This window comes from Symphalangus syndactylus, chromosome 12 (genome assembly GCF_028878055.3).
Source record: "Symphalangus syndactylus isolate Jambi chromosome 12, NHGRI_mSymSyn1-v2.1_pri, whole genome shotgun sequence".
Classification (NCBI taxonomy): Eukaryota; Metazoa; Chordata; class Mammalia; order Primates; family Hylobatidae; genus Symphalangus; species Symphalangus syndactylus.
Genome location: NC_072441.2, coordinates 24,176,125 through 24,197,936, shown reverse-complemented (window position 1 = coordinate 24,197,936; position 21,812 = coordinate 24,176,125). Strand labels below are relative to the sequence as shown.

The 21,812-nt window shown below is 37.4% G+C and overlaps 1 protein-coding gene across 4 annotated transcripts in view; it reads right to left on the bottom strand.

The window, feature by feature from the left end:
• Positions 1-21,812, bottom strand: part of LRRC7 (leucine rich repeat containing 7) — a 643,523-nt gene that overhangs the window by 242,233 nt on the left and 379,478 nt on the right. For all 4 annotated transcript variants that reach the window (XM_063625216.1, XM_063625217.1, XM_063625219.1 and 1 more), the window contains one exon: positions 21,514-21,577. In XM_063625216.1, coding sequence (XP_063481286.1) covers positions 21,514-21,577 — 64 coding nt within the window. The remainder of the gene's footprint in view (positions 1-21,513; positions 21,578-21,812) is intronic.

Genomic DNA, 21,812 nt, shown 5'->3' with positions numbered 1-21,812 from the left:
ATAGAAAGCAACACAATATGAGTAAGGGACTTCAATATTCTACTTTCAACAATGGCTAGAACATTCCAGATCAATTAAAAAAAATACCCAAAAAACAGGACTTGAAAAACCCTGTATACCAATGGACTTAACAGACATGTACAGAATATTCCACCCAATGACAGCTTAATAAACATTTTTCTCAAGCGCACACAGAACATTTGTAAGTGGGATTTATCTCTGGAATAAAGGGATGGTTCAACATGTGCAAATCAATATTTGAAATGCACCACATTAACAGAACGAAGGATAAAAATAATATGATCATCTTATTAGATGCAGAAAAAGTATTTGACAAAATTCAACATCTTTTCATGATAAAAACTCTTAACAAATTAAGTATAGAAAAAACGTACCTCAACATGCTAAGGGTCATGTATGACAAGCCCACAGCTAACATCATGCTCGACACTGAAAAACTATAACCTTTTCTTCTAACATCAGGAACGAGACAAGAATGCACACTTATTACCAGTTTTGTTCAACAGAGTACTGGAAATCCTAGCCAGAGAAATTAGGCAAGAAAAAGAAATAGGCATGCAAATAGAAAAGAGATGTAAAATGTCTCTGCTTACAGATGACATGCTCTTGTATATGGAAAGCCCCAAAGGTTCCACCAAAATTAAAACTAATAGACAAATTCAGTAAGGTTGCGGGATACAAAATCAACATAAAATTAATAGAGTTTTTATACAGAAAAATGAGCTGTCCAAAAATAAATCAGGAAAATCCCATTTATCCTAGCATAAAAAAATACTTAGGGATAAATTTAACCAAAGAGGTGAAAGATGTGTACACTGAAAACTATAAAATGTTGATGAAATAAATTGAAGAAGATAGATAGAAATAAGTAGAAAGATATCCTAAATTCATGGATTGGAAGAATATTGTTATAATGCCCATACTACCCAAAGTGATCTACATATTTAATGCAATCCCCACACAAATTCTGACATTTTTCACAGAATTAGAAAAAACAATTCTAAAACAAGCATGAAATCACAAAAGTTCACAAATAGACAAAGCAATCTTGAGCAAAAAGAACAAAGCTAGAGGCATCATACTATCTGATCTCAAAATCTACTAAAAAGTTATGGTAATTGAAACAGTATGGTACAGGCACAGAGAACAGACATATAGACCAATGAAATAAAACAGAAAGCCCAGAAATAAAACCACATTTATACTAATGAACTGATCTTCACTAAAGGTGTCAACAACACCGCAATGGGGAAAGGGTAGTCTCTGATAAATAATTTTGGGAAAGTTGGATATGCTAAAGTATGAAATTGGACCATTATTCCACCCCATATGCAAAAATCAACTCAAAATGGGTTGAAGACTTAAGTAATGTATGTCTCGAAACTGTAAAACTTCTAGAAGAAAATACAGAAAAAAGTTTCTTGGCGTTGTTCTTGGCAAAGGCTCTTTGGATATAACCCAAAAGCAGAGACAAAAGAAGTAAAAATAGACAAGTGGGATTATAGCAAACTAAATCTTCTGCAAGTCAAAGGAAACAATCAACAGAGTGAAGAGACAACATATAGAATGGAAGAAAGTATTTGCAAACTACATATCTGATAAGGGATCAATATCTAAAATATATGAGGAATTAAAAAGACTCAATAATAGTAAAACAACCTGGTTAAAAAACAGAAAAGAACATTAAGAGTCATTTCTTAAAAAAAGACATACAAATAACGCACAGGTATAAGAAAAAATGCTCAACATCAGTAATAATCAGGAAAATGCAAATCAAAACCACAACGAAAAATCACCTCCCACTTGTTATAACGAACATTATAAAGAAAAGAAAAACCAAAATAATAAGTGTTGGCAAGGATGTGGGGGAAATTGGAACTCTTATGTACTGTTGGTGGGAACGTAAAATGGTGCTGTCATTATGGAAAACAATATGAAGTTTCTTCATAAAGTTAAAAATAAAACTACTATATGATCCAGCAATCATGCTTTTGGATACTTATCCAAAAGAACTGAAATAGGGACTTCAAAAAAGTTTGTCCTTATGTATTCATTGCAGCATTATTAACAATAGCTGGGATGTATAAGTGACCCAAATGTTCACTGATGGATGAATAAATAAATGTCTTACATGTCCACTGATGAATGAGTGGATCAACTGATGAGTAGCATATGTATGTAATGAAATATGATTTGGCCTCAAGAAAGAAGAAATTCCTATCATGTAGAAACATGGATGAACCTTGGAGATAGTTTGGTAAGTGAAATAAACCAGTCACAGAAAGGTAAATACTGCGTGATTCTGCTGAAACGACATATCTGAAAAAGTCAAACCCACAGAAGCAGAAAGCAGAATGGTGGTTCCAGGGGTTGGGGAGAGGAAAACGGGGAGTTGCAGTTCAATGGGCAAAACTTTCAGTTATGGAAGATGGAAAAGTTCTAGAGATCTGCTGCACAACATTGTGCTTATTCACAATAATGAAATGGCTATTGAAAAATTTGAGAAGAGGGTAAATCTCATGGGGTGTGTGTGTGTGTGTGTGTGTGTGTGTGTGTGTGTTTACCATGATAAAAAATAAGAACTGAAAAAAAAACCTTCATTTTTTATTGTTTCCTACTTGGAATTAGAAATTTCATTGTTTAAGTTGCTTAGGTCTCAAATCTTGAAGTTACACTTAACTACTCTCCCTCTTATTCCTGATATCTGATCTGTCAACAAATCCTGTTGCTTCTACCTAGAGGCAGGTTTACCTTGAAGTTAATGAAGCTTAAGCTTTAAAGCCCTATTTGCATGAATTCCTTTCTAGATCCTGGGAGGCAGCCTGGAAAAGTGTTCACTTGGCCGTATGTTTCTGGAATATTTGCAAAAGTAAGATTGTTTTATTTTTTAAGATTTAAAACATTGAAATATAACTCATATATCATAAAATTCACCCTTTTAGAGTATAAAATTAAGTGGTTTTTAGTATATTCACAGAGTTGTCAACCATCACCACTATCTAATTCCAGTATATTTTCATCATTTCCCAAAAAACCCATACCCATTCTCCTCTCCCTCTGGACCCTGGAAAGCACCAATCTACTGCTTGCCATTGTGGATTTGTCTATTTTGGACATTTCATATAAGTAAAATCATATAACACATGGCCTTTTGTTTCTGGCTTCTTTTAGTTGGCATAATGTTTTCAAGGTTTAACCACGTTGTAGCACATATCAGACCTCTAATCATTTTTTTGTTGCTGCATACTATTCCATTGTATGGATATACCACATCATGCACATCCATTCAACAGATGATGGACATTTCTATTGTTTCCACTTCTTGCCTATTATCAATAATGTTGGTTTGCATATTCATGTATGTGTTTTGTGTGAACATAGCATTTTCAATTTTCTTGGGTATTGTAGTAGACTAGGGCTGTCCAATCTTCCAGCTTCCCTGGGCCACACTGGAAGAAAAACAATTGTCTTGGGCCAGATATAAAAATATACTAACACTAATGATAGCTGATAAGCTAAAAAAAATTGCAAAAAAATTTCATAATGCTTTAAGATAGTTTACAAATTTGTGTTGGTCTGCATTCAAAGCTGTCCTGGGCCACATAGTGGCTCATAGGCCAAGGGCTGGACAAACTTGTAGTAGACTGAATAATGACACCCCAAAGATGTTCACATCCTAATTCCAAGAACCTATAAATATGTTACCTTACATAGTAAAAGAAATTACAGATGTGATTAATTTAGGGATCTTGAGATGGAGAGATTATCCTGGATTATCTGAGGGGACCCAGTGTAATTACAAATGTCCTTATAAGAGAGAGGCAAGGGGGTCAGAGACGGTAGAGAAAATGTGATGATAGAGGCAGAGATCAAGGCGATGTGAGGAAGGGGCCACGTAAGGAAAGCAAGTGGCCTCTAGAAGCTGGGAAAAGAGAAGAAATGGATTCTCCTCTAGTGCCTTTAGAAGGAGTGCAGCCCTGATGAGACCTGGATTTTAGGACTTCCGACCTCCAGAACTGTAAGATAATAATTTTGTATTGCCTTTATACACTGAATTTGTGGTAATTTGTTGCCATTCAGAAATAGAAAAGTAACACAGGTATATATGCAGGCCTGGAATTCTGGATAAAAGTAAGGTATTTTAACTAGAATTTCTATTTCGCTTCCCCTCTGTTGCCTCTGTTGCAATTTCTCTCATGTCCTATGGTGATTGAATGGACCCAGGCATTTTGCAGAGCTTGCTAAAAGGAAGTTGTATGGGGATACCCTTCATACAGGTTTTGTGGAATATGTTTATATGATTGGCAATAATTTCTGTGTGTACTTAACTTGTGCTAGCTAGCCATTTTATTTAGAAATGGCTTCTGGAAAGCCTCCTGCTGCCCACTGTGCCCACTCACCTGACCATCAGGACATGAAGGTGCAGGGCCAGAGCATGTACTGAGACATAAACCTGTTCTTTGGTTCCTGGCACCATAAGTACATAGACGGTGGAGGAAAAAGAAGGTTTAGAATATATGGAGGCAAATGTTTTCCCAAATTTGACAACAATCCTAAAAATTTGCAAGGCATATCAACGAAAATTGTAAGCATTTCCAAACTATCAATATTAAAAATCATGTTAGAGGAAAGACTGGATTGTTTTTCTATAATCTCCAAAGAAAATACTACACGATGTTTGTCACATGGAAAGGCTGTCAAAGAGCATGAAACCAAAATGTAAGGGGGAAGGAAGCATTATAGATGTGTGCTATTATGTTATTTTCCTGGATTTTATGATGTTTGTGGCATTTTGTCAGCTTTCAAAATTATATTTTATGATTTTTATTTGTAATTTAAAATTTGTAGTTTCTTTTTTTATTCTGAATAACATTCCCTTTTGTATCTAATTATGTATTTCTAATTGTGTATTAATTTTTGATAGGTGTTCCCAATTTACAAAATTCAGATCCTACCATATCTTCTTCTAGCTATACTTTAAAAATTTACCCAGAAATTGGTTTCTTACCACCTCCATTGCTACTACCCTAATCCAGCACGCTAATATTTCCTGCCTAGATTACTGCAATAACTTCCTAACTGGTTTCCCTGACTCTACCTTGACACTGCCTGACCTGTCTATTCTCAACATAGTAAAGTGGTCCTGATAATGTAATTAATTAATATGACCTACTGTAATATAAAGTAACATAATTTGATGTGAGTTAGATCGAGGTTCTACTTGCTCAAACCCTTCCAAAGAGCTTCCCATTTTACTCAGAATAAAATCCTAAATCCTTAAAACGTCTTACAGGGTTCTCTCCCACTCCACAAATTAACTTTTCTCCTGTTACTTTTCTCATTTGGTCTACTGCGTCCTTCTGGGCTTCTTGCTGTCCACAGGTCAGGCTTGGTCTCATATCAGGTGTTGGTACTTGCTGTTCCCCCTGCATAGAACAATCTTCCAGCCAGACATTTGCATGGCTCACTCCCTGACTGCCTTTCAGTTTTTACTAAAATGCTACCTTCTGAGAATGAAGCTTACCCAGCCAGACTAACCAATGACATCTCCCCACCCCATGTCATCTTTTCCATTCTTTGTAGTTCTCCTCAGTGTTTTTACTTTTAGTTTTGCTTTGTTGTGAAACCTGAAATCAAATAACATTTGTTTTCTATTAATTTGATTTTAGGCAATACATCCAGATATTTCCGTTTCAGCATATAAATGAAGATTTTAGTTTGAATTACTTTAAATATAATTTTACTTGGTTTTTTGGGGTGATTTACAACTCCTATTCACAACTCAAGTATGTTTTCTTTTTTTTTTTTTTTTGAGACGGAGTCTCACTGTCACCCAGGCTGGAGTGCAGTGGTGCGATCTCGGCTCACTGCAAGCTCCGCCTCCTGGGTTCACACCATTCTCCTGCCTCAGCCTCCCGAGTAGCTGGGATTACAAGCGCCCGCCATCTCGCCCGGCTAATTTTTTTTGTTTTTGTAGTAGAGAAGGGGTTTCACCGTGTTAGCCAGGATGGTCTCAATCTCCTGACCTCGTGATCCGCCCGCCTCGGTCTCCCAAAGTGCTGGGATTACAGGCGTGAGCCACCGCACCCGGCCAACTCAAGTTTATGTTTTCGAGTTGTGAATAGGAGTCGTATATAGGGTTTACTCCTTGGTTGCAGAATACTTTTATTTTCTTTGCAAAGTCTGATTTTCTTTATTTTTGCAGGGGGAGATTCTTTGTAAAGTCTTGATTACACATTTGAACTCCTATTTAATATGCTTTACTCTGGTTCCATCAGGGAGCTTTTAATTAATTTACATATTATTCCGCCTTCAGTTTCTCTGGTAGAAACCGTTGACAGAATCACCAGGGTATTTGACTGCATGGAGATACATGCCGTTCTCAGAAAAATCCATTTATGGAAACGCAAACCGAGCTAATTAATTTCATTCATAGTGCCCAGTCATGATACTTTGTTAATGAGAAATGGCAATGAGGGAAAAGCTGCTTCCTTGGAAAACAGAAGCAAAGATGATTTATTTTACTGCTAGCAAAGGGGAAATTCAAGAGCAAGAAAAGGAGTTTCTTTACTTCTATGTATGACAGTGGAGTCTGATTATCAAAGCCATAGGTCAAGAGATGTTGCACTGATAAAAGTGGAGACCCCAATTTGATCCTCCTCTGAAAGAAGTATCTCTGTAATTAGTTTCAGCCAGAAAGTTCATTTTAATTGAATGACTCTTCAAGAATTCCTTTCAAATTTCAGAGTTAGAGGGACTGCAGATTTATTTATTTATGTACATATGCATATTTGCATGTGTGTATGTATTTATTGGTCACAATTTCAAATTTTGTACTTTAAAGTTTCATCAAGAAACTCATTTGGAAGTATGTCTCAAAGTAAATTGGGATTGATGCTTCAAAAGACAGCTAATTATGGAATGATTGCTTTTCAGACAAATGAAAGTATTTTCTCTACCTCTACTATTGTTTAGAGTTAAAAATTTGTTTTTATATAGGCATGATTCTGATGATGAGAATTGACTGATCTTTGCTTTTAAAATCAAATGATTTGTTCTACAAATGTCAAAATGTCAAGTACCAGTTGGGAGCTGGGTACTCTGCTAGGTGCAAGGAAAACTTTCTGGAGAAAATGATGTCAAAACTGAGTCACAAAAATCAACACTTCTCTTGTCTATTGTTTTCAGGACACAGTACCGACTCGCTGGTTATTAAACAGTGGCTTTTCAGCTGTGAGGTGACTCTTCCAATTTCTACTTTGTAATTCTGGGGTTAGCCACACCGCCATTTTGACAAGGGCCTCCACGTTAGGCTCTAACAATTGAGTGTCCTGGGGAGAAGCTGGAGGAGGAAGAGGGACTTGCTCTTTTTATTTACGTTTGGCTTCTCTTTGCACTTCCTCAGCAATACTTCACTATGGTGACACTAGAATTCAGTAACAGCAAGTGTTTCCAGTGTGTAGTTTTTCCACATAACTAGAATCAGCCTCTTCATGTGAGAGACACCAGCACTAGCCTGTGGGTGCCCCTCCTTAGAAGTCGAAGACCCAACTTCACCTTCTCATACTTCCTTTTTCAGTGTCCCCCCCTTTGCTCCTTCAGTTCTCTCATATACAATAAACCATCTTTCTATTAAACTTTCTTTGTTAAATAATCAGTATAGTTTTCACCTGCTGACTGGACTCATATGTCTGTGATACATATATATAATCTATGGCCTTGGTGGCTTTACAAATGCAGAAAAATGGAGGAGTAAATTAGCATGTTTCAACTGTTTTCCTTAAAATTGGGTGGCCAGTTACGTGATGACAAATCATACTTCATTATTTTGCTCTTTTTAAAAAGTGAGTACAACTTGAAGAATAAATTACCCAATTTGAATAGTAGGTGTGGCAAACCTATGCTGTAATTGCTTATAAGGAAATTACTGGCTATGAAAATATAGCGCTTGCCTCAGGTATACATGCATTTTAGGTAATTAAAAATGAGCACACCTTCGGTGAACTAGGGAGGTGAGACTATTGGCTGCCATGCTTTTAGTAAAATGACTTTAATTTAATTCTAGTCAATTTTAGTTATAAGGAAAACATTAGCATAAGTACTTGACTGTCTCAAATTTCTATGAAAACGCATTCATATCATTTATTTAGCCCAAAGCATCTATTTCTTGTCAACTGTATCACTCAGAATATCTCTATTCTAGGAATTTTTGTTTAATTCATTTCTCTGAAATTTTTGTTTGACTCTATGAAATAAAGTGAGTAAAGCCAACAGAAACAAATTCTATTTGAATATTGAGATTAACAATTCTTGCTTATTATAATCTGTAGCCTTACTGAGCATTTAAAATGGTGATTTGTAGAGTGCAGGATTTTTTTTAAAGCTTTTCTATAAAGAAGTTTTATAGAATACAAGTCTTCTAATACAGTTCGTGGATGGCTGAATTTATGAAATGTTTTTATAAAGACTGCCTGATTTACTGTTTCAAATGTTAGTTAAAATGATACTACTTATTTCCTGCTGAATTTTTGAACTTTTAAATTCAATCCAACTTTACATTGTGTTTAAAAAATTAAATATTGTTTTCTTTTTCACATAGAATAACTTTTCTTGCTCTTTAAATATTTTTGGTGCTATCATTTTGATGTTTTGTTTTTAAAATTATATTTTGTTCTTTAATCCAGAAATTGAGTAGCCTATAATTTAGAAATATCTTTGTGAGTAATGAGTACATTAAGTAGTTAAAAAAGTTGAAAACCCTCTCAAAATGACCTCATCATCAAGTCTCCAAGTTCTGGGGAAATTAATACTGTATCATTTTATGTAAAAACATAAGAAAGCCTCTCTTTAAGGATATGAAAGAAATATTTTAAAATTTCCTCTTCTCTGATTGATTGCTTTTTCAGGAAAAAAATATAAAATAATTAATAAAATCAGCTAGTGAGTCCTAAGCACTTATGATTTTATATTCATATTTCTATTTAATCCAAATTCCAGCAGGAGATACAGAGCAAATAGGTAAAAGGAAACATTTAAAGAGACAGGGCTGATAATTTTCCAAAATTGATGAGTAATATGAACCTACAGATAAAGTATGCAAGAATAATGTATACAAATCTCACTAATGAGTACAGATTTTTACAAATTCCAAGCAGGAATGAACCAAATAGTTTATATAGAATATCATGATCATGTATGTATTTCAGAAATGCAAAAGTGGTTTTACATTAGAAATGTTGTATTAACAGAATAAAAGAGAAAAAATGGAATATCAATAAATGCAGACAAAACATCCCATAGAGTTTAGTACTTGTTCATGCTAAATTCTCTTAGTAATCTAGAAGCAGGAAGGGATGATATGAACCTGATAAAGAATATCTATACGAAGCTAATGGTAAAGGGATTATTAATGACAAAACATTATAGGTGTTCCCATTAAAAACAGGAATCAGACAATGATAGTTGCTTCACTTCAACATAGTACTAGTCACAAATAAAGCAAGAGAGAGAAATAGTGTTTAAAAACTGAGGTGCAGGTGGAGCCAAGATGGCCCAATAAGAACAGCTCCAGTCCACAGCTCCCAGCGTGAGTGGCACAGAAGACGGGTGATTTCTGCATTTCCGTTTGAGGTACTGGGTTCATCTCACTAGGGAGTGCCAAACAAACAGTGGGTGCAGGACAGTTGGTGCAGCGCACTGTGCGTAAGCCAAAGCAGGGCGAGGCATTGCCTCACTCGGGAAGCACAAGGGGTCAGGGAGTTCCCTTTCCTAGTCAAAGAAAGGGGTAACAGACGGCACCGGGAAAGTCGGGTCAGTCCCACCCTAATACTGCGCTTTTCCAACGGGCTTAGAAAATGGCACACCAGGAGATTGTGTCCCACACGTGGCTCGGAGGGTCCTATGCCCACGGAATTTCCCTGATGGCTAGCACAGCAGTCTGAGATCAAACTGCAAGGCTGCAGCGAGGCTGGGGGAGGGGTGCCCGCCATTGCCCAGGCTTGCTTACTTAAACAAAGCAGCCAGGAAGCTCGAACTGGGTGGAGACCACCACAGCTCAAGGAGGCCTGCCTGCCTCTGTAGGCTCCACCTCTGGTGGCAGGGCACAGACAAACAAAAATTCAGCAGGAACCTCTGCAGACTTAAAAGTCCCTGTCTGACAGCTTTGAAGAGAGTAGTGGTTCTCCCAGGATGCAGCTGGATATCTGAGAACGGACAGACTGCCTCCTAAAGTGGGTCCCTGACCCCCGAGCAGCCTAACTGGGAGGCACCCCCCAGTAGGGACAGACTGACACCTCACTCAGCCAGGTACTCCTCTGAGACAAACTTCCAGAGGAACTATCAGACAGCTGAATTTGAGGTCTCACGAAAATCCACTGTTCTGCAGCCACTGCTGCTGACACCCAGCCATACAGCTTCTGGAGTAAACCTCTAGCAAACTCCAACAGACCTGCAGCTGAGGGTCCTGTCTGGTAGAAGGAAAATTAACAAACAGAAAGGACATCCACACCAAAAACCCATCTGTACATCACCATCATCAAAGACCAAAAGTAGGTAAAATCACAAAGATGGGGAAAAAACAGAGCAGAAAAACTGGAAACTCTAAAAAGCAGAGCACCTCTCCTCCTCCAAAGGAACGCAGTTCCTCACCAGCAATGGAACAAAGCTGGATGGAGAATGACTGTGACAAGTTGAGAGAAGAAGGCTTTAGACGATCAAACTACTCCGAGCTATGGGAGGAAATTCAAAACAATAGCAAAGAAGTTAAAAACTTTGAAAAAAAATTAGACGAATGGATAACTAGAATAACCAATGGAGAGAAGGGCTTAAAGGAGCTGATGGAGCTGAAAGCCAAGTTTCGAGAACTACGCGAAGATTGCAGAAGCCTCGGGAGCCGATGCGATCAACTGGAAGAAAGGGTATCAGCGATGGAAGATGAAATGAAGTGAGAAGGGAAGTTTAGAGAAAAAAGAATAAAAAGAAATGAACAAAGCCTCCAAGAAATTTGGGACTATGTGAAAAGACCAAACCTACGTCTGATTGGTGTACCTGAAAATGATGGGGAGAATGGAACCAAGTTGGAAAACACTCTGCAAGATATTATCCAGGAGAACTTCCCCAATCTAGCAAGGCAGGCCAGCATTCAGATTCAGGAAATACAGAGAACACCACAAAGATACTCCTTGAGAAGGGCAACTCCAAGACACATAATTGTCAGATTCACCATAGTTGAAATGAAGGAAAAAATGTTAAGGGCAGCCAGAGAGAAAGGTCGGGTTACCCACAAAGGGAAGCCCATCAGACTAACAGCTGATCTCTCAGCAGAAACTCTACAAGCCAGAAGAGAGTGGGGGCCAATATTCAACATTCTTAAAGAAAAGAATTTTCAACCCAGAATTTCATATCCAGCCAAACTAAGCTTCATAAGTGAAGGAGAAATAAAATACTTTACAGACAAGCAAATGCTGAGTGATTTTGTCACCACCAGGCCTGCCCTAAAAGAGCTCCTGAAGGAAGCACTAAACACGGAAAGGAACAACTGGTAGCAGCCACTGCAAAAACATGCCAAATTGTAAAGACCATTGAGGCTAGGAAGAAACGGCATCAACTAACGAGCAAAATAACCAACTAACATCATAACGACAGGAACAAATTCACACATAACAACATTAACTTCAAATGTAAATGGGCTAAATGCTCCAATTAAAAGACACAGACTGGCAAACTGGATAAAGAGTCAAGACCCATCAGTGTGCTGTATTCAGGAAACCCACCTCACGTGCAGAGACACACATAGACTCAAAATAAAGGGATGGAGGAACATCTACCAAGCAAATGGAAAACAAAAAAAGGCAGGGGTTGCAATCCTAGTCTCTGATAAAATAGACTTTAAACCAACAAAGATCAAAAGAGACAAAGAAGGCCATTACATAATGGTAAAGGGATCAATTCAACAAGAAGAGATAACTATCCTAAATACATATGCACCCAACACAGGAGCACCCAGATTCATAAAGCAAGTCCTGAGTGACCTACAAAGGGACTTAAACTCCCACACAACAATAATGGGAGACTTTAACACTCCACTGTCAACATTAGACAGATCAATGAGACAGAAAGTTAACAAGGATATCCAGGAATTGAACTCAGCTCTGCACAAAGTGGACCTAATAGACATCTGCAGAACTCTCCACCCCAAATCAACAGAATATACATTTTTTTCAGAACCACACCACACCTATTCCAAAATTGACCACATAGTTGGAAGTAAAGCACTCCTCAGCAAATGTAAAAGAACAGAAATTATAACAAACTGTCTCTCAGACCACAGTGCAATCAAACTAGAACTCAGGATTAAGAAACTCACTCAAAACCGCTCAACTACACAGAAACTGAACAACCTGCTCCTGAATGACTACTGGGTACATAATGAAATGAAGGCAGAAATAAAGATGTTCTTTGAAACCAACGAGAACAAAGACACAACATACCAGAATCTCTGGGACACATTCAAAGCAGTGTGTAGAGGGAAATTTATAGCACTAAATGCCCATAAGAGAAAGCAGGAAAGATCTAAAATTGACACCCTAACATCACAATTAAAAGAACTAGAAAAGCAAGAGCAAACACATTCAAAAGCTAGCAGAAGGCTAGAAATAACTAAAATCAGAGCAGAACTGAAGGAAATAGAGACACAAAAAACCTTCAAAAAATTAATGAATCCAGGAGCTGGTTTTTTGAAAAGATCAACAAAATTGATAGACCTCTAGCAAGACTAATAAAGAAGAAAAGAGAGAAGAATCAAATAGATACAATAAAAAATGAAAAAGGGATTATCACCACTGATCCCACTGAAATACAGTCTGCCATCAGAGAATACTACAAACACCTCTATCCAAATAAACTAGAAAATCTAGAGGAAATGGATAAATACCTCAACAAATCCACCCTCCCAAGACTAAACCAGGAAGAAGTTGAATCTCTGAATAGACCAATAACAGATTCTGAAATTGTGGCAATAGTCAATAGCTTACCAACCAAAAAGAGTCCAGGACCTGATGGATTCACAGCCGAATTCTACCAGAGGTACAAGGAGGAACTGGTACCATTCCTTCTGAAACTATTCCAATTGATAGAAAAAGAGGGAATCCTCCCTAACACATTTTATGAGGCCAGCATCATCCTGATACCAAAGCCTGGTAGAGACATAAACAAAAAAGAGAATTTCAGACCAATATCCTTGATGAACATTGATGCAAAAATCCTCAATAAAATACTGGCAAACCGAATCCAGCAGCACATCAAAAAGCTTATACACCATGATCAAGTGGGCTTCATCCCTGGGATGCAAGGCTGGTTCAACATACGCAAATCAATAAATGTAATCCAGCATATAAACAGAACCAAAGACAAAAACCACATGATTATCTCAATAGATGCAGAAAAGGCCTTTGACAAAATTCAACAACCCTTCATGATAAAAACTCTCAATAAATTAGGTATTGATGGGACATATCTCGAAATAATAAGAGCTATCTATGACAAACCCATAGCCAATATCATACTGAATGGGCAAAAACTGGAAGCATTCCCTTTGAAAACTGGCACAAGACAGGCATGCCCTCTCTTACCACTCCTATTCAACATAGTGTTGGAAGTTCTGGCCAGGGCAATCAGGCAGGAGAAGGAAATAAAGGGTGTTCGATTAGGAAAAGAGGAAGTCAAATTGTCTGTGTTTGCGGATGACATGATTGTATATCTAGAAAACCCCATTGTCTCAGCCCAAAATCTCCTTAAGCTGATTAGCAACTTCAGCAAAGTCTCAGGATACAAAATCAATGTACAAAAATCACAAGCATTCTTGTACACCAATAACAGACAAACAGAGAGCCAAATCATGAGTGAACTCCCATTCACAATTGCTTCAAAGAGAATAAAATACCTAGGAATCCAACTTACAAGGGATGTGAAGGACCTCTTCAAGGAGAACTACAAACCACTGCTCAATGAAATCAAAGAGGATACAAACAAATGGAAGAACATTCCATGCTCATGGGTTGGAAGAATCAGTATCGTGAAAATGGCCATACTGCCCAAGGTAATTTATAGATTCAATGCCATCCCCATCAAGCTACCAATGACTTTCTTCACAGAATTGGAAAAAACTACTTTAAAGTTCATATGGAACCAAAAAAGAGGCTGCATTGCCAAGTCAATCCTAAGCCAAAAGAACAAAGCTGGAGGCATCACGCTACCTGACTTCAAACTATACTACAAGGCTACAGTAACCAAAACAGCATGGTGCTGTTACCACAACAGAGACATAGATCAATGGAACAGAACAGAGCCCTCAGAAATAATGCCACATATCTACAATTATCTGATCTTTGACAAATCTGACAAAAACAAGCAATGGGGAAAGGATTCCCTATTTAATAAATGGTGCTGGGAAAACTGGCTAGCCATATGTAGAAAGCTGAAACTAGATCCCTTCCTTACACCTTATACAAAAATTAATTCAAGATGGATTAAAGACTTACATCTTAGACCTAAAACCATAAAAACCCTAGAAGAAAGCCTAGGCAATACCATTCAGGACATGGGCATGGGCAAGGACTTCATGTCTAAAACACCAAAAGCAATGTCAACAAAAGCCAAAATTGACAAATGGGATCTAATTAAACTAAAGAGCTTCTGCACAGCAAAAGAAACTACCATCAGAGTGAACAGGCAACCTACAAAATGGGAGAAAATTTTTGCAACCTACTCATCTGACAAAGGGCTAATATCCAGAATCTACAATGAACTCAAACAAATTTACAAGAAAAAAACAACCCCATCAAAAAGTGTGCGAAGGACATGAACAGACACTTTTCAAAAGAAGACATTTATGCAGCCAAAAAACACATGCAAAAATGCTCATCATCACTGGCCATCAGAGAAATGCAAATCAAAACCACAATGAGATACCATCTCACACCAGTTAGAATGGCCATCATTAAAAAGTCAGGAAACAACAGGTGCTGGAGAGGATGTGGAGAAATAGGAACACTTTTACACTGTTGGTGGGACTGTAAACTAGTTCAACCATTGTGGAAGTCAGTGTGGCGATTCATCAGGGATCTAGAACTAGAAATACCTTTTGACCCAGCAATCCCATTACTGGGTATATACCCAAAGGACTATAAATGATGCTGCTATAAAGACACATGCACACGTATGTTTGTTGCGGCACTATTCACAATATCAAGGACTTGGAACCAACCCAAATGTCCAACAACGATAGACTGGATTAAGAAAATGTGGCACACATACACCAAGGAATACTATGCAGCCATAAAAAACGATGAATTCATGTCCTTTGTAGGGACATGGATGAAACTGGAAAACATCATTCTCAGTAAACTATCGCAAGGACAAAAAACCAAACACAGCATGTTCTCTCTCATAGGTGGGAATTGAACAATGAGAACACATGGACACAGGAAGGGGAACATCACACTCCGGGGACTGTTGTGGGTTGGGGGGAGGGGGGAGGGACAGCATTAGGAGATATACCTAATGCTAAATGACGAGTTAATGGGTGCAGCAAATCAACACGGCACATGGATACATATGTAACAAACCTGCACATTGTGAACATGTACCCTAAAACCTAAAGTATAATGATAATAAAAAGCGGGTGAATCACGAGGTCAGGAGATCGAGACCACGGTGAAACTCCGTCTCTACTAAAAAAATACAAAAAATTAGCCGGGTGTGGTGGCGGGCGCCTGTAGTCCCAGCTACTCGGAGAGGCTGAGGCAGGAGAATGGCGTGAACCCGGGAGGCGGAGCTTACAGTGAGCCGAGATCGCGCCACTGCACTCCAGCCTGGGCGGCAGAGCGAGACTCCGTCTCAAAAAAAAATAAAAAATAAAAAAAAAATAAAAAAAAATTGGGTGCAAGAAAACAAACTGTGATTATTCACAGGCTATTTGATTAGTTACATAGAAATCTCTAAATAATTTATAAACGAATTATTCATTTTATTAAGAGGGTTTAGCAGATAGCTAGATATAAGTAAAAAAAACCTGCAATAACTTTTCGTGATAGCCAAGACATAGAATCAACCTAGATGCCTATCAATGGTGGACTGGATATAGAAAACATGTTACATATTCACCATGGTATTCTATGCAGTGTTAAAAAAGAATTAAATCATTTCCTTTGCAACAACATGGATGCAGCTGGAGGCCATTAACTTAATTAAGCAAATTAATGCAGGAACAGAAAACCAAATACCACATGTTCTCACTTATAAGTGGGAGCTAAACATTGAACACACAACGACACAAAGAGGGAAATAATAGATACTGGGGTCCTACCTGGAGGTGCAGGGTAGGAGGAGGGTGAAGATTGAAAAACTACCTGTCAGGTACTACGCTCTCTACCTGGTGATGAAATCGTTTGTACACCAAACCCCAGTGACACGCAATTTATCCATGTAACAAACCTGCACATGCACCACCTGAACCTAAAATAAATTTGGAAGAAAAAAACCTGCAACAAGCAACTGGAAACTATAATTTTTGAAGAAGTACATTTATAACTACAATTTAAAAATAATGTGCTTGGGAATAAATTAAGAATGTGTGAAATCTTTTTCTGAAGAAAATTATAAAACTTAGATATTAAAATAGAAAAAAAATGAAGACGTATGTCATGTTGATGCCTAAAAAGATTTGATATGATAGAAATGTCAACTCTTTATTATCGTTCCAATAAAAAATTGAGTTACAGGGTCAATGCCGTTGTAATCAAGTCCTAACATTTTTTCTTTTTGAGAAACTTCATCAGCTAATTCTAAATGTATACAAAAAGTAAATGTCCAGATGCCTAAGTTTGAGACACTTGCCCTATCCACTGTCAAAACTTATTGTTTGCGCTAATTACAATCATGTAGTTTTTGTACCTAGAAAATGAGGAAAGTAACTCATAAATGCACAGAAATCATATTTTGTTAAGCGGTGATACTCATATCCATGTGGAAAGGAAATGCTACTTAATAAATGGTGCTTGGAAAGCTGAGTCTCTGGAATAAAATACACAGTACACAGTATAAATAATTAAGCCCCCCACAGAAACCAATTTGATTATGAAAAAATTAAACCTTCAAACATTTAGAAGAAAACATATGAAAAACATGTTTTGGCTTTGAGGAGGGAAGGACTTCTTAAGCAAAACAGAAAATGTGCTACCCCCCAAAAAGTATACAGTTTCTTATTTTACAATTAAGACCTTCTATCCATCAAAATATACCAGGTAGAAAATAAAAAGACTTTTCAGAGACTGAAAAGAAATAACTGTAGTACCTACAGACAACAAAGGATTAGTATGTGAAATATATCAAAGATCTCCATAAATCAACAAGAAAATGACTACCAATAGAAAAATGAGCAAAAATACATAAACTGGCATTTCACAAAAGAGGAAACACAAATTGCCATAAACATATGAAAAAATCCGCAATCTCATTAGAAATCAGGGATAGACAACTTAATTTAGTGTTTATTTTGTATCCATTATTTGGCAGTCTTTCTAGTTCAGCTACAAAGAAAGGTTATATATTACAATGCCTGTAAGGAATCTAGATTTTGAATTTGATAACCATGCTTTAAAATAAAATAGAATGCACATTATAATTCCAATTTGGTAGGTAGAAATATCTGTGCAGACACATATAACCAGTATGTATTATGCCATACTTACAGTAAAATTTTAAATCTATTCAAGCACTCCCTGCTTGAATAGCACAGGATAAGGAAATTGGGTCCTTCTTGAAATAGCCCTCCCCAGTTATTCTTTTTAGGAGTCCTTTGGAGGGGTTTGGTGGGGGCAAAGACAAGGGAGTTTCACATAAGGGGAGACGCTGCTCCAATCACCATTGTACTCCCTGCGTTCCTTCCCTGCTACCCATTGATACTTTGTGGTTAGTGGGTCCCTACCCACGCTGCTTTCTTTGAATTCCCGAACTCTAAACCACATATAGACTACTTCTCACTTAGTTTGTTAGTCTTCTCTGGGCTGGGCTCTTCTTTCTTTCTGGCTTACAAAAAAGCAAGTTTTGCTTCTTATAACTGACTCTTCTGATGAAGGCTCCCATGGCAAAGTTGTTGGGGCCTTAAGTGACACTCTCCTTTATAGAACAGCCCTCTTCTTTCCAGCACAGGGAGGGGAGAGAGGCCGTGAAGGAGGCTTGCAGCTGGAAGCTGGGTCTAGATTAAGGGGAGGGTTGGCCATGGTCAGCAAAGACGATGATCCTAAGGGTTGATGTTATCTGGTTCCATACATCAGCCTAATAGTGTTCCATCTCTGACCTGACCCCAGATAATACTTGTTTGACTTCATTAAAGAAAATGAGAGTAAAGGGAAGAATATACTAAAAAATATTAATAATGGCTATATATAGGATGAGATCATGAATGATCCTTACTCTCATTTTTTCACTTTTTAACTTTCTATTTTTTAAAAAATGAACATTTATTCATTTTATGTTCAGCAAAACAATTCATGAAAGAAACAACAAAAAAACCCCCAAAAATATCTGTTATGTTCTTAGAACTTTGTCCAATATATTCTGGGGATAATTGCAATTAAAAATATAAAATAATTCCCTTTGTTTAGAATTTTTCATTATTACAAATGCTTCTATAAGTAGATATTTCTACTCTGAATCTTATTTGGGACATTTACATTGCTTCTCAAGCAAGCCAACTTCTTTTCTCATTAGGCCTTCACATTTTATTTTTAAAATTATAGTCATCTACTCTCCACATTGTCTCTTTAACATGTCATGCAAAAATAAATCACCTAATGATAATCTCCTACGGTGTCAATATCTAGCTACAGAATAGAATTTGATCTCCTCTCCTCCACATGACATTGTTTCTAGAGGTCTCTTATCAGAGCAAAATCTCTTATTTTCTCATTCAAAGTTGTTACTGTTACAACAACAGCCTGTTCCATGCATATGACTAGTAATAGTCAAACTATGATTAAAAGTGAGTAACATCAGAAATGTAAAGTTCCACAGTTATACTCTTCAAATACTTAAGCACTACCAAATAAAATCTCCTAGAACAAATGCCAAAGTAAGAAAATAGAAAAAGAGACTTATTTTGTGCCTAGCATGAAATACCAGCATAACACAAAATAAAAGTTATTTCTGCTCATAGGATTTCTTAGATACCATAAATCATACGTTATTAAAATAATTTAAAATTTACTTTTAGTACATCTAGTTTTGAAAAATAAACCCACCCTTTTCATCATTGTTGACCCAAATCTTTACAGTAACATACTGATTCACATATAGTCATATGAAACACTTGCAGAATAATATACCTGACAGAATTGAAATTCATTTAACATACTGAATGTTTGTTGTAGATTATCTTGCATGAAATTCTCTCAAAAAGCCTGTAAGATAGGGGAGATTGATGCCCTTACTATATTGATAAGGAAGCTGAAGTTAGAGAGTGAGCTATAGACCCAAAGTTACCCTCCATGTTTTTCAATTATTAGGCTGACCTACATGTCTTAATAAAAGTGTGGGCAGATCTTAGGTCTTTAACAACTTATTTTTAAAACAATAAGTATAAAACTACTAGTTTTGCCACTATCTGTTATTTACCACCCTCTCCAATCTCTCTACCTACATTAATAAATATCTCCTTTAAAAATTCCTGAGGTGCATTAAGCTATGTATTTACGAGGTACCCTTGCCTTAATATCTGTGTTGAGGCCACCCTGCAAACTGCTTTGTAACAACACTAGGTATATCCAAAGCAGAGTAAACTTGACAGTGTAATCTGACAGGCAAAGAAGTCTCTGGAGTTCAGCTTTACTTGGTGTCTCTGAGTTTGTATGTTATGTGGACTCTCAGAGCCAGCAGACAGGCCATGGGGCCACTACTGAGGTCATGGCTGGTGAGGGCCCTTCACAACACAAACTGGGGATGGACTGCTCATCCTGTGCCGGAGGGAGGACAGGGCACAGCCTCATTCATTTACAGCCAGTGAGAGCTGAGTATAGCAATGCCCAAAGAGGAAGATGGCCAATGCTCTAGAGAGTCTTGTCTGAGCCCGAAGACTGGACTGCGGATTCAGAACTGACGATTTAACACAGAAGGCAGCATCAGCTGCAGACAGCAGCCCAGAGACCAGCAAGTGCTGCCAACCTACTTCTGAAAACTAGCTTGAGGCCAGAGAGTCCTTATTGCCCAGGTCACAAGGAAATTTAGCCTCCTCTGCACACACCCAAATTCCATCTTAGGGAGGAAAGCAGGGGATGGAGAGAGGAACATGAGAGACTAGGAATTTTTATGCAAGAAAGATGAAAACAACCTGAAGGGACTACCTAACTTCTTAAATCAGATTAAACTTAATCACAGAAGAATAAAACTCAGTTTTTATCCTTAATAAACAACTGATGGAGGCTGGGGTAATGATCAGATTAGCTATGGTTGAAGTAAAACAAATTAATTTTCTTTGTGCATTCAAAATACAGTGTGAGTTAAGCCCTTTCACCCTTGCACGCTGGCATTTATTAGAATAACTTTTGCCAGGTCCCGTACATACATTATCTCATTTAATTCTCACACAAGCCCTGTGTGAGGGAGAACATTATAATCCCCATTTTATACATGAGGAAAATAAGGCTAAAAGAGGTTATGCAACTTGCACAAAGTCACATAGCTAGTAACAGACCTGGGACAGGGAATGGATTGCTTATTTAAATGTTTTAATTTTGAAATAGTTAAAATACACTTTAGATGAATTGAATTTTTTGAAATTTGAGATATTCAAGTGGAAGACTTCTGGATAGAGAAAGCTGAGTCGTCTTGTAAAGAAGTATACGCTTTCGGATTTGCATTTGAGATTTTGGTCTTCAGGCAAATTTTAAACAAAATGGATGCTTAAAAGGAGCAGGCAGAATTCTGCCAGTCTTGCCAGCAGTGAAGTAGTAATATGGGTTCACTAGAAAGACGCTTTCAATATAGTAAGAACCAGAATGCCATTGGTGACTTACTTCTCTCATGCAATGGCACCAAGAAGCCTCCAAAGCAGGTTTTCAAGGTACAGTCTTTGCATTTAAACAAGTCTGGGTTTAATCCCTGTTCAGTCACTTAATAGCTATGTATGACAGTGACCATTTTAAGTTCATTTCCATTCGGTTAAAATGACAACATGTCTAATCAGGATTAAAAGAGATAACATATGTAACATACTAAGCATGGTACCTGTCACATAGTTGGTCCTCAAAACTATCAATTTGTATCTGGCTCGATTCCATTTTTTTTCCAAAAAGTGAAAGCTAATGTTAACTTCCAGTTTTTTACTTTTACATTTAGCAAATGCAAATGTGCAATCGAGTTAATACCTTGGTTTACAAAGAGCAAAAGAAAGAATCTCCTGAAGGGTATTTATCAAGTTTAGAAAATGCATTTGCTTACCAGCTCACCGAATTCATTATTGCCTAGGTCAAGTCTTTCCAACTGGGCCAGTTTGTGCATTGACCTACAACAGATGGAGAAAAATACTATTGTGAGGCAGTGCATGATACATTGCTCTAAAAGACATTCCAACCACCTTCCTGTCAGATTTACCTGATTGTGTAGTGCACAAAACTGGGGGTACTCTTCAGCAACAAGTAAATGTCAAATACACAAAATCTATGCAAACTGCCATCTGAAAAGCTCCAGCATCTGTTCACAAATGCCAATATGGTTGGCATGCAGGGCTGGCTGCTTAA